Raw genomic sequence first — 13,606 nt, forward strand, 5'->3', positions numbered from 1 at the left:
TTAACATATGCATGCGTGCTAAGTCGCTTCAGTTATGTCCAGCTCTTTGTCCAACCAATGGACTGTAGACCACCAGGCTTGGTCCATGGGATTCTCCAGGCAAGAAACTGGAGTGGGTTGCCATGCCCTCCTCCAGGGGATCTTCCCAACCCAGGGATCAAGCCCACAACTCTTAGTTCTTCTGCACTGGCCAAGTGGGTTCTTTACCACGAGCACCACCTGGGAAGCTCATGTTGCTAATATCAATCATTAATCAGCAAATGACATTTTTTCAATATTTGTGGAGACACGGCAACAATCTACTCTGTGTACAAACATATGTACATCTGTTTGGAGCAGTTCACTATCAAAATGATACTTGACTATATTTGGCAAATTTTAAACTATGGCTCTGTTTACTCTTCTTTCTTCAGATAATTTTTGGTATGCGTCTAAACAAATTTTTGAAGTATAAAAAATCCCTAATGGTAATAGACATTAACCATTCCATTAGAAACAGAAGTGTCAACAGAGGCATAATCCATAAGCCCACAAGCATATCTGAGTGCCAAGGATGTGTTGACATGTATTAGCTTATAGCACACAGATTTGATACAAATGAAGGCTAAATGCAAACTATTTAGCTGGCCAGCCTTGATATGACCCTCTTAGCTGTTGTGATACTATCCAACTAACCATTCAGAGACATTCCATCTGTGTTGTCTGGTTATTCATACATGTTGCGAACATCCACCACTAATATCATAAAGTTTGCTCTGCTACCACATATAGTAGAGGATACGATGCTCCCCACCAGGGGCCCTCAAATCACTTTATCATTTCTCTGCAGGGTGCTTTCACTCACAGCGGTAGCATCCATCTCTCTGTCAGAGGACTGTCCCCAGGTTGCTGGATGCCCAGAGAGTTGCAAGTACCGTAAGTGTCTCCCCCAGTTCCACCTCTAGCCATCACCAATGGTAACGGATGCTGGAGTGAAGCACTGCAGTTACTGCGCCCCTGACCAGGGTCTCCAGGGTCACCCTGTGGGATGCTAAGGAAAATGACCCTCTTGGAACTCTGTTTAACGCTGTACTCTTCTTGGCTTCAATCATCTTCATAGGGGTCTTTTTCTCAAGGTCTGCTTCTAAAGAACCCAAGCTAAGACACTGTGTTTTACTTTTAGGCAAAGTATCCATAGCTCATAATGATCAGCAGATAGGGGATCAATATCAGTATAACACGTGAGTTGGTTTACAAAGGATTTTTTTCCAGCATATAAATATCAGCTTTCTCATAATTGAAGAGAAAACTTTAGAAATACATAAAAACATCAACAAAAAAGCTGATTTACTTCCAACAATACAAAAATACACATACACAAATTTATTCACTATGTTAGTAATTGCAAAATGCTGGGAACAACCTAAATACTCACACAGGAGAGTAGTGGAATAAACCACTGTATAGCCATATAGTGGATCACTACGCAGCTGTGAAAAAGAATGAGAATGAACTCTGAACTGATGGATAGTGGTTTTCAGGTCATACTATTAGGTGAAAAAAAAAGCAAAGCTCAAAAGACTATTTATGGAGATTCCTTAAAAAATTAGGACTAAATCTACCATATGTACTATGGCCATGTAAAGTGTTGACATCAGGGCAAGTTGGGTGAAAAGTATGTATCAACTCTCTGTACTGTTTTTATGATTTTTCTGTAAGTCTAACAACTACAAGTTCACCCATGTTAAGCTAACTGAGGGAATCTGAGCTGGCAGGCTCGACTCTGCCTGTGTTAAGTATTACTTACAAACCAGCTCTACAAATAAAAGTTAATCCTCAATAATGGATCCTACAAACTGTCCTCTTCATTTGCTTTTTGTTGTTTCTGTTCAGTCACTAAGTTGTGTCTGACTCTTTAGATCCCAGGGATGCAGCATCCCAGGCACCTCTGTTTGCGGGACTTCCCCAGCAAGAATACTGGAATGGATTGCTATTTCCTTCTCCTCTTTTTAACCCTAACTATAGCTCAGCTGATAAAGAATCTACCTGCAATGCAACAGACCCTGGTTTGATTCCTAGGTTGGGAAGATCCCCTGGAGAAGAGATAAGCTACCCACTCCAGTATTCTTGGGTCTCCCTGGTAGCTCAGCTGGTAAAGAATGCACCCACAATGCAGGAGACCTGGATTCAATCCCTGGGTTGGGAAGATTTCTTGGAGAAGGGAACAGCTACCCACTCCAGTATTCTGGCCTGGAGAACTTCATGGACTGTATATACATTTTTCACAACTAAGAAAATGCATATAGGCAGTGATTTTCTTTCTCTTTCTTCCTTTCTTTTTTAATCACAGGTAGAATGAGTTTCACATAACTGGCTTGTTGTTTTGTTGTTTTAGTCGCTAAGTCATGTCTGACTCTCTTGCAACCCCATGGGCTGTAGCCCACCAGGCTCCTCTGTCCATGGGATTTCCCAGGCAAGAATACTGGAGTGGGTTGCCATTTCCTCCTCTAGGAGATCACTCCCACCAGGGATTAAACCCACGTCTCCTACATTGGCAGGTGGAAACGTGAGCCACCAGGGAACCCCCATAATGGGTTTGTGTGAGTGCTCAGTCATGTCTGACTCTTGTGACCTCACAGATTGGAGCCTGCTAGGCTCCTCTATCCATGGAATTTTCCAGGCAAGAATACTGGTATAACTCTGATGGAAGTGGCCTAGTTTAAAAATTTAGAATTTTACAGTCCTCAGATATAAACAAATGCCTATGTTTCTGGACCATTATACATGGCCTATTTCTCATGCTTCAGAATAAAAAAGAAAGGGAGAAGTTAGAACCCCAAAGCAGCCATTGCTATGTTCTACCCAATTTGTCAACATAAGAAATGTTCTATTTTAAAAGGCTGGTTCCTTACTTGGAGTATGCTGGAGAAACCCAGTATGGGTTGTCCTCGGCTGCCTTGGCATGCCGCAAAATGGCTTCCCGGGGATTGCTGTCATCAGTTTTGTCCAGAGCAATGTTCTTCACGATGTATGAAGACAGAGTGCCTCCATGAGTTCCAACCCGGCCACCACGACCTGTTCCAGAGGGAAAAAAACAAATCAGGAACAGACTGAGCATACACTCTGGGCTTATCTGACAAGGTTGAAAATCCTTCACTGCTGGCTGCCCAGGCTACAGGTTAAATGAATGACAGGGTAGGGTCAGGGATTCAGATTGACCTGATTTTTGTCATTCTGTGAAGAATCAAGGTTTTGAGCATTCTGGGGCTTCTATAGACTTTGGTCTAAAGCACACTTAAGAGTACTTGAGTATCATCCTTTCTGCTTTCATTTAAGGTAATCACAACCAAAGTGGAACATCACCAAACCTCAACTTCCCTATAATATTTTAAAATACAGACATGTTTTTATTATGCTTTAGTTGCCTAATTTACACAGTGACAGCAATGTAGGAAGAAATACAAATAGTTTGCCATATATATGCCTTAAAAAGTTCTCTGGGCATGAATACATGATATTCAATTAATAAAAATAACCAATAATCATTATGTGCTATTTTAGTTTTAAACAAGAATATCTTAGGGCTTGCCATCTTCCAAGGACCTTGTACGAAAGAAAACAAGTAAGATGAATAAATTGATTGACATTATTTTACTATATGTAATGGCTCTTGACAGGAAGCTTCACCTGGGCGGGAATTTGTTCCCCACTGGACCCTCAACTGCTATCCTGGTTCCCAGTACACAAAAGACATATGACTTTTCAAGGAGGTTAAAAAGAGAAAAAAAAAGACAAAACACCACATGAAAAGTCAAGTAGCACTAAAAGATTAATTTTATCAGGCAGGAAATAATTGCCAGAGAATCTGTATGGCCAGTAACTATTGTATCAGTAGCACTTAGAAGAAAAGAGCTCTTCAGGCTGATGCGGGAAGGGGATCTATAGGAAGAAATACATCCAATGTGGGAGAAGTCAGAAGACAGAGAAGGTTATTTTCAATGAACGGAATAGTTTAAATACAAAAAAAGGGAAAGTTAGAAAAGAGGGAAAGTATAGAAAGAGGGAAGTTCAACGGGCATTTGGGGGCAGGAATGAACGAACAGTCATATCAGAAGATTAGAGTGGGAGAGAGGTGAGGTGTAAAGCTCAATCATGGCTGAGAGTCAGACTGTAGAGAACTCTGAACCTCCGGGCATGCGACTGGACAGTGCACCGCTTCTGAAGATGTGGGGGCAGCAGCAAGATGAAAACTACAGGAATTGGGAATAAAAGCTGTAAGATGAATGAAGGTAGTAGTGAGGAGAGAGAGTGAGTTGAGAGAGTGCTTAGGTACAAGGGCTTTTTAATAATCCAGGCAAGAATATTATACAGGAATTCTGATTATAGGACGATGGCAGAGAAAATGGGGAAAAAACCGAGACTGGTATATGAGATTTTTTTCAATGCTGAAGGGGCAGGCCAAAGAGATAGAGGTCCAGAAGTCAGGTTCAGATGAATAAACAAGTCATAAGTGATATAAGCTTATGAACCTAGAACAAATGGAAACTATGCAGCTGATAACAGAAAAAGGGATTCTAGTAAAGGTAAGACTGTATGATGGCCAATGCTGCCTTGCTTTCTTCTGGTCTTACTTTCTTAGAAACTCTAAGGATTTTTATTCATCTTCTAGGGAAATAGGCAGCTCTATTTTAATAACGCAGAACTAAATGATGGCCTCTTTCTGCCTTTTGTGAACTCTAATCCAGCCTAAATTTCGGCCAAAGTATTCAGTGTTGAATTTTAAGCCAGTATGGTGAGCAGTGATTTAAACACTGAGTTCCAAGGAGCCCCAGAGCTCCAGTGAGATCACCTAAAGGACTTGGAGACCAAGAAGAAAGGGCTCTGGGCTTCCTCTCTGCTTCAGCACAACAGCTCCATTTGCATCAGTTTTATGCACTGGGCTTCTGCATCAGTTCTTTAAGCAAAAAGTTCTGAGGCTCAAAGAAGGTGTTTGAAAATTCCTATTTAGTAAAAATCTCTGAAGACGGGTATCCAGGCCCAAAAGATCTTCCAAGTTCTGTCTCGATTACCCCACCCTGGCCCTCAATGACCCCCTCTGCGGGTCACAAGCTAGATCAGTCACCTGGGCCTGCGACAGGAGGCTCGGGTTTGTGAGACTTCAGGGGATCCAGTCTGTCCTTCTCCAGCTGTTTCCTCGTACTCCGTTGGCGAGGTTCGCGGAACATAGGCAAGGCATGAGCTGGGAGAAGTCACAGTTGAAAAATTTCATTATGACAATAACCCTTCCATCCAAAAACATAGCTAGAGCATGACTAAATGTAGATGAAATGGAAGTCGTAATGACGGCCTTCATCTAATAATAAAAGACAGTCTTACTGCAACCAATTAGCCAATTTCGTTTGAGACCAGACACATTGTTCACCTCTCCTGGCAACTAATGGCGCTCGGGAAGTACTGTCAAATACCGTCACGGAAACACTGATGAGGCTCCCCATCTACCAGACCGTGGGCAGCAGTTAAACTTAACTTCTGTGGTTTTGACAAGAAACACTTAATGGGGCTGCCTCTTACTTTTTTTCTTACAGGACCCAAATGTGAATAATGCCAACAGCTTGCCTCCTCAGAGGCCTCATAAATACTGGAGTCACTTCACACATTTCTGAAATGTGACCACCTCTCAGGAACGGCTGACAACACTGAGCAACCAGAAGAGAGGGACACTTATCCCACGGAAACTGGGACAGAGGCTGTCTTGAATGCACAGAGGTGGCTGAATCTCCTGACATGGTGACTTAACAGGGACTTATTCCTTCTTCAATGTGGTAGACAAAAGAATAAAAATCAGAGAGTAAACATCTGTCCAATTGCTCTTGGTTGTTCACTCAGTGTCAGAATTAAATTTCAGAATATAAAAGAAAATACAAATTTATAAGGGAAACAGTGTCATATTCTGGTGGAGAGGGGGAAAACTGCTGGGGAAAGAATTAAATATCTATTTATGACCACAAAAAGTACCAGAATAATGTCTTTGAATGTTTACATGCAAATTAAAACTCCTTTAAAAGAGAAAACTGGGGGAGAATTAAAGGCATAATAACAGTTTAAAGGAACTTTATGATGTGAATGACAGAAATGGCTATAACACCTGGAAAACACTTCTAGTACTGGCCATCCTCAATGCACACTGCCAGCCTGGGCCAGGACCATATCACTCACCAGTAAATATGCCTGCCTTGAGTTAGGGGAGCTGAGAAACACAGCCACCCATCACTCTGTTGGGCAACATGACACAATAGTATTTTTAGGAGAGGGAAAAATAGCTTTTCACTTCAAACGACTGCAGGAATTTAAGTAGGCCGCATGTAATTACACGAGCTAGACTGCTTCTGACACTGACTTTAACACTTCTACTCTTACAAAAAAAAAAATGCCATGGGATCTTTTTACTCATCACCAGCTTCAAGGGGCTTGGTTTTATACAAGACCCACCAGCAGAGAGAAAACCCAGCAGTGCAGCGCCCCCTGGGCTTGAGACTGAGCCGCTGAGAAAGTCCACAGGGATCGCTACTGCGTCTGAGCCGCTACCCGTGGCAGGTCTGAGACTGTGACTCTGGGAAACAAAAATCTATCAGATCAACAAAGTTGTGTGGCAAACCTGAGAGATGCTGCTCTGTCCTGATAAGATTTCTGATTGTACCTCAGGTAGTTCATTTTATATCCGAAGGTCTCTGGATCAATCTGTCACAGGGTCACAGAATTTAGGCTCTTCCTTTTGGGGTTGAAAGTTACATGAAGTCACCCTGTCTCTGTGATGAGTCACAGAAGCTGAAGGAGTTAGCTATTACATGACTCCCATCCTAAACACATGAATAGGGTATTTTTTAATATACGCCTGAACTTGGAGGGCTTTTTCTGTCTCTAAAGCCATGAGATCAACAGCACACAAGACTAGAAGACAGATGCATGACAGAGAGACCATGCTAACAACTTACGGGTGATGATGTAGTCCTGGGTTAGAGTCTCCGCTTGCTTCGCCTTCCGCTGGGTTTTAACTACACATAATTTCGCTCCCCTGAGAGGAGTTAAAGCAAATTATTTCCTTTATTTGGTCTTAGAAACAGAAAGTCGATGTCAAAAGCATTAGACACTTTTCAGGAACACACTCTGTACACATCATCTCACCAAGTCCTTGACTTTCCAAGGACTGGCAACAGATGGAGCCCTTGGTGATAAGAGATTAAACATATGGGACGGCAAGTCTGTGCATCAGTGGTTACTACTGTGTGAGAGGGTTAGAAAGGTAACTGGAAAACAAAAGGCTAGTTAAAAAATCTATAGAAATAACCTAAAATTAAGATCTTAAAGAGATATTAATAACATTAATCAACCTTTTCACCCTAAAGGTCACAGGGTTCAAATTTTAGTTTATGGCTCAGATGAAAGCAACCTGGGTGGTCTACAGCCCAAGTGGCATTTGTCCACATCTCAAATACAAGAGTAAAGTGTCTGGATCCTAGTCAGCTTGGCAGGATTGCCAAGGGGCTACAGCCCAAGAATGTGTGGGATTAGCCAAAAGTGTGCTTAGAATGTCTCACTCTCCTTAGCAATAATGAGTATCCCTTTCAGGACAGACAAATACAAATAAGTAAATTTTTTAAAAGAGTCCAAAGATAGTGCCTTCTAAAGGGTGCTATCAAATGGGGTTCATCATTTTCTCAAGTAAAATGGACCCCTTCCTTTCATCCTACTTACATTAGTATTTTTAATTTATTAAATAACAAACAAAATCCTATTTGTTCTTAAAGACTACAATATGTAATTTTATTTTATGGGGCAAAGGTTCCAATTCCAGAAAACTCTGAGGGAAACAGGACTGTCTGCTTCTAGTTAGAGCCAGACTATAGTCAATAAATATTAACTAATAGAGGACAGGCTTCCTTTCCCCCCAGAAGAATGTGGGACCTCACAACAGGTTTATGGGGAACCCCAGTAAATTCAGCATGTGGAATTTTTTACTAGATAGCCAAGGCTTACTCTAAACAAACAGCTAATCACTTACTGTATCTTAATAGAGAGAAACAGACCATCTCTTTTGGATGGTGACACATGTTTACCTTTGTGCCCAAGGAAAAGAGAAATAACTGAGGGACTGACTGAGCCTCCAGTGAGGTTTTTAGATCCTTGAAACACACTGGTATGCTTAAATTTGGCAACTGGGCAGATGTGAGGTAGAAGGGGAAACTGTCTGTGCTGTCCTCCTCTGCTGGCAGAGAACAACTCCACCAAACATCCAAACGGTACCTGAGAAAAGCCCAAACAGAAAGGGAACAAAATGGACAAACCAGTTCCATTTCCTGTGAGTGGTTCGTTCCCTGCTCTGTTAATCCCTTACATGCATCACTGTTAATGCCACTGTCCAGGGTGGTATGCAGAGTGGGCAGGCCTTTCCCCCGCTCTTGCACTCAACATTTCAGCTAAAGAACTGCAAATCCCCAGGAAACTTTCACTTTGAATTCTGTATGGATCAAGGAGCTATCTAAATCCTCTTTAAAGCACAATATGAGGAGTTTGAGGCTTTACTCTGGGCCAGCTGCATTTTCTAAAAGGGTGGATCCCCATCAAAGAGGGAAATAAATAAAAGCAGGGGTGAAAAAAAGCCCTCCCCCCAGTTGTTGTCATCCATCTCAAACAGGCAACACTTATGAAATACCTCTGACTCTTGTTGGGGTCATAGTAGACTTTAGCCAACCCATTTCCAGTCCCCACCATGATCTGGTTCAGCTTTGGGTGCCACAGGCAGCGGACAACGCTCTGAAAAGGAAAAGGCATGGGAATCATCTAAATGGGGCACAGACAAAAGGGAGAGAAAACTCTGCTGGTGCTTGGACGGCTAGTTTACTAAACTGAATGCCACCCTGATGATGACTTGCAGCTTTTAGGGCACTTTCTTCCAAACCACTGAGTTCTATTCTATCACTTATTATCTCTGTGACACTCTATAAAAATATAAAAGATGTCCCCTTCCAGCCTTCTCTCCGCTCCTTTTCCGATAGCATCAAGCCACGAAGCTGGGCCTTCCCAGCTCTGCTGTCATGTCAGGCTGGCATCTTGGAATGCTGAACTCACATAACTTGGTTCATTTTACCAATGAAGCAGATTTAGATCTCAGCGAATCATGCTTTTATGCACACAGTATGCCCCTCTGGACAGCATATTGAGGCCAGGTGGTTACTATTTTTAGTTTACAAAGATCCAAATCTCATAAAGCTTTCTCAGGAACAACACACATTTGTGAACTGTGAATAATATCTCCCTATCTATGAGATTAACCAGCAGGACAATTGCAGAAGTAAAACAGAGATATGGAATATAAAGATGTGATGTTAACCTGAACGAAAAGCAGGTTAGGAGAAGGTTCACTGGAAGAAGCTATGATCCTGTGAATCATTACTGGTGAGGAAAATAAGTGCTGTTCTGGGGTCAGAAAGAACTGCAAGTTCCCAGTAAGAACTACAACCTGTTTTTAATTTTTGCTGAAATAAGAGGGCAGAGGTGGAAGAGATGGCAGGGATAGAATTAAGGGAGGGAAAGGAGGCTAAGGTTGGTAGGCAGAAATAGCACATGTTGGGTTCTGCAGATCTCACTCTGATAGAACAAGAAATGAGTGGAAACATTAATTCAGTGATTATTAGGAATCTCTCATGTGCCAAGCAACATACAAGGACTAATGGGAAAGGGTACAATTAGATATTGCCATCTTACATTCTAATATTAAAATGCGAATCATGGAAATTTCTGTCTTCTAAATCTACCTTGGGCTGAATTTTTTTTTTTTTTGGCTTCTTCTCCCCAACCACGTGGTTCTTTTGTTAATATAGAATATCTGGTAATTTCTGCAATCCCTTTTGATAGAAATTCTGGCTTCCACTTGACTGGTAAAAAAATGCACATAGTTAAATGGCTACAAAGCCCACTCTGAGATTCCTGAGAAGCTAAGGAAGAAATGTAAGAAATGTCAAAGTGTCTGTAGAACTTCTAATTCATGTCTGACAATATTCTAGAAGAATTGTTCTAGCGCTGCTGAACAGGGTTGAGATGTTCTATTGAGAAAATCAAACCAGAGTGGCTGTGTTTATCCTGTCATCAGGGGGAAAATTAAGCTAAACAGGCAGGTTTGCACAATTTTAAGTTTTTGCCCCACAATTTTTTTTAAACCTATAGTATCTGCTACTCAATGTCTACTAGCAAGTGCTAAAAGATGATAAAACATATACAATGGTGAGTGAATATTCATATAAAAACTTGAAAATAGTAAATCATATTTTTCAGTAAAATGTGAAAGCAGTAAATCAAAGTTAAACAACTAGGGGGTGAGGTTGCTGTCACCTTTGTGCACGTGCTCATGAAACTTACTTTACAGTGCGTGTGTAGAAAAAGTCACACTTTTCTCCCAATAAAACTGCCTTGTTGGTAAGATGGAATTAAGTTTATCAATAGTTCATGATCTGCAAAGCACAGCCTGACTACTAGGTGCTCTGTCACTGGGACTAATGTGAGAACCATGCCTAGACCACTGGAAATCTCTAGACGATCAAGGTCAGGTATGTGGAAACTTGAAAAGAGTCACAGACAACTTCCCACCAAAGCTAGAATAAGCTCATCCAAGCCAATACTCATCTCCTTCAAGTCTTGGCTTCACTGTCATTGCTACTCAGACCACCCTGTTTGAAATGGCACCACACAACTCCCCTTCTTTCCTTGTTTTCATAGCATGTGTCACCTTTTAAGATGATATACAACTTACTGTTAATCATGCTTTTGACATAATATATAACTTACTGCTAATTATGCTTACTGTCTGGGCTTCCCAGGTGGCACTAGTGGTAAAGAACCTACCTGTCAATGCAGGAGACCCAGGAGATGTGGGTCCGATCCCTTGGTCGGGAAGATCCCCTGACGGAGGGCACAGCAACCCACTCCGGCATTCTTGCCTGGAGATTCCCACAGACAAGAGGAGCCTGGCGGGCTATGGTCCGTGGGGTCACACAGGGTCAGACACATTGAAGAGCCTAAGTAGGCACGCACACATGCTTACTGTCTGCCGCCCCCACTAAAATAAACGCTCTGCACAGGCTGCTCCTGGTCTGTTTCCTGTGGCCAAGGGTCTCAAGTGCCTAGATTAGTGTCTGATACTTAATAAATATTTGCTGCAGGAATGAATTAAAAGTTGCAACTCACCCAACCTAAATAGATTGCTTTGCTAGGTGGGGTTGGAGATGGACAATTTTCAAGTTAAAATCATTACTGCCTATGAGAAATAATTTGATTCCTCCAGATTTTTATTACACTCAAGTATCATACACACACAGAGGGTTAGTGCCCTCCCAATGTGGGCCAGAAAAGAGGGATGAACAAGAGCCAGAGGGGCAAGGGAAGACAGGGAGAGGGGCTCTCAAGGGTCTTCAGAAATCTCAGCTGCCCACAATTGGCCCCAGGACAATTTTAAGGACATAGTACTGAAGTTATTTCCCTTCCTTGGTTCTCTAGAGGTCTGGCTAAGCAGTCTAAGATTACTGGTTCTCAAATATGTTGTCAAGCGAGCAGGGTACAGAATTGGAAAAGATCCACAACGTAGGCCTGATAAATTCCAAGACACCAGCCAAACAGGCAGTTTCCAGGGGCAGCAGGTTACCGTTACTCTCTCCGTCTACGCCGAGGGTGTAAATGTCAGAGAGAGGCAATGGCCGGGCCAGCAGACCAACGTCTGACTGCTTTCCAGGGAGTCCAAGCTCCGGGCGCTGCATCTCTATTCCCGCTCACAGTCTTTCCCTCCTACGCCCTCACACACACACACACGTGACTGGGCAGCACAAGCTCTCATGGAGAAGCACGTTTACCCTCCTTTTTACACAGAAGGAAGGAGAAGGCAAGTGAGCCCCCTTGAACTAAATAGTCATTCCAGAGCGCCATCCACTGAGGTGGTGAGTCACCAAGGCATCCCATGAGGGCGCTGGGAGCAGTCTGAGTGAGGCAAAAGATACTTAAGGCTCAATTACCCTAAGACTGGTTATTAATCAAATACTACCCGGATTCCAAAACATGGAATGAAGAAACAGAATTCAAAGTCAAAGGTGGGTGGGCTTTTTTTTTTGTTTATTAATATTTATTGTGTGTGTTTAGCTAACCTTCGTAAACTTTGCAGCTAATGCAGCTCCACACTTTGTCCTGTCAAGGAAATGCATCTTATAGCAGAGAGCTGGCCATCTGCCAAACCAAACAATCGCTGAGACGGCAGCGAGGCTGGGGAGCAAGCAGAGCTGCCCCGCTGCTAACTTGTCAAACACACATACTGGGTTTTACATAACAACAATGGGACACGTGCCTGCTAGAAGCCCAAGGAGCTATCACAAGACAAATGAGCTACAGCTACTTAGAAAGAGTGCATTCACTTCATCCACCATCCACAAAGTCACCCTCCATCCTCTGTTCTTGAAGAGGTACTTCTGCAGCTGGGGGCTTGCCACATTCAGACGGACAGATTTACTGAGTGAGACAATGAATGGAGGGCAGAGAACACATCTGAATTAAAGGACCAGAGGGAACCATTATGAGAGGAGATCTACACAGACCAGACAGAAAGCAATGCACTGCCAAGAATTAGATTCTGAAGTTAGTCTGCATATTTTAAATATACTGATTTGCTTTATTAAATTGATAAAGGATTTTATTCTTACACTGATCCACTTCATCTTACCAAAGCATTGTGGAACCACCACTGGTTTCCCGTAGCTGCTTAAACTGAACTCCGTGTTACCATAAAATTAAGTTTAGCTTTTTGAACCAAAAGCTACTGTCATTTTAGATAATTTGGCGGAGCAGAGGAACCACAGTCTGTCTCCAAAGTACTCAGTTCAAGCAGCAGCCAGAGAGAGACAGTAACTGGTGCTGGAGATCGTAAGCAAGATGTCAAGGCAGTAATCAGACTTTAAAGTGCTCAACACAGAGAGCTCTCTTCTCTGCAGAGACCGAAGAAAAGATAGGGGGTTGGGGCAGAGAAGAAGAAAACACTTTGTGTACAAAAAGCAGTGTCAAGATTCCAAAACAGGAACTTTGGAATTACCCTTCCGCAAAAGTAAAAAGGCCATAAAAACCCCAAATAATTTACTGCTGTGGTTTTTTGGTTTACTTGATGTGATGGAAGCAAATAAGGAGAAGAGGAAGAAATCAATGAGAGAAATGAATCTGTATTTTAGGACATGGGAGGAAAGGAACTATCAGGTTATCTGCAACTTTATGTTATAAAAGTAGCTGACACCTCACAACACTACAAAACTAATCATCTCACCTCTTGATTTCACAAGAAGAAGAAACTGAGGCTTGCAGGAGGCGGGGTAACATTCTCAAGGTCACAGAACTTGAACACGAGGAGCTGGGATGCTCAGGGAGGTTTTCCCGACTCCCATGCTCATTCCTTTATACCTCCTAATTATGCAACGCTCTGTTTTAGAAGATGGGAAGGAAGAGTCGCTGCAGATTTTAAATCGTCTCCAAACCCACCTAACCCAGAAGAAATCTTAGCAAGTTTATACTAAAAAGCAGATGATATTACTAAAATCATAAAAGAAAA

At 42.3% G+C, this 13,606-nt stretch overlaps 1 protein-coding gene across 1 annotated transcript in view; it reads right to left on the reverse strand.

Annotated features, from left to right (window-relative positions):
- The window catches only part of WDR70 (WD repeat domain 70), a 268,401-nt gene that overhangs the window by 12,489 nt on the left and 242,306 nt on the right, over positions 1–13,606 (reverse strand). The window contains exons 14-17 of the mRNA XM_043488519.1: positions 8,690–8,790; positions 6,972–7,051; positions 5,102–5,218; positions 2,892–3,054 (exon numbers count right to left, since the gene is read on the reverse strand). Of these exons, the coding sequence (XP_043344454.1) occupies positions 2,892–3,054; positions 5,102–5,218; positions 6,972–7,051; positions 8,690–8,790 (461 nt within the window). The remainder of the gene's footprint in view (positions 1–2,891; positions 3,055–5,101; positions 5,219–6,971; positions 7,052–8,689; positions 8,791–13,606) is intronic.

This window comes from Cervus canadensis, chromosome 16, assembly GCF_019320065.1.
Source record: "Cervus canadensis isolate Bull #8, Minnesota chromosome 16, ASM1932006v1, whole genome shotgun sequence".
Taxonomy (NCBI): domain Eukaryota; kingdom Metazoa; phylum Chordata; class Mammalia; order Artiodactyla; family Cervidae; genus Cervus; species Cervus canadensis.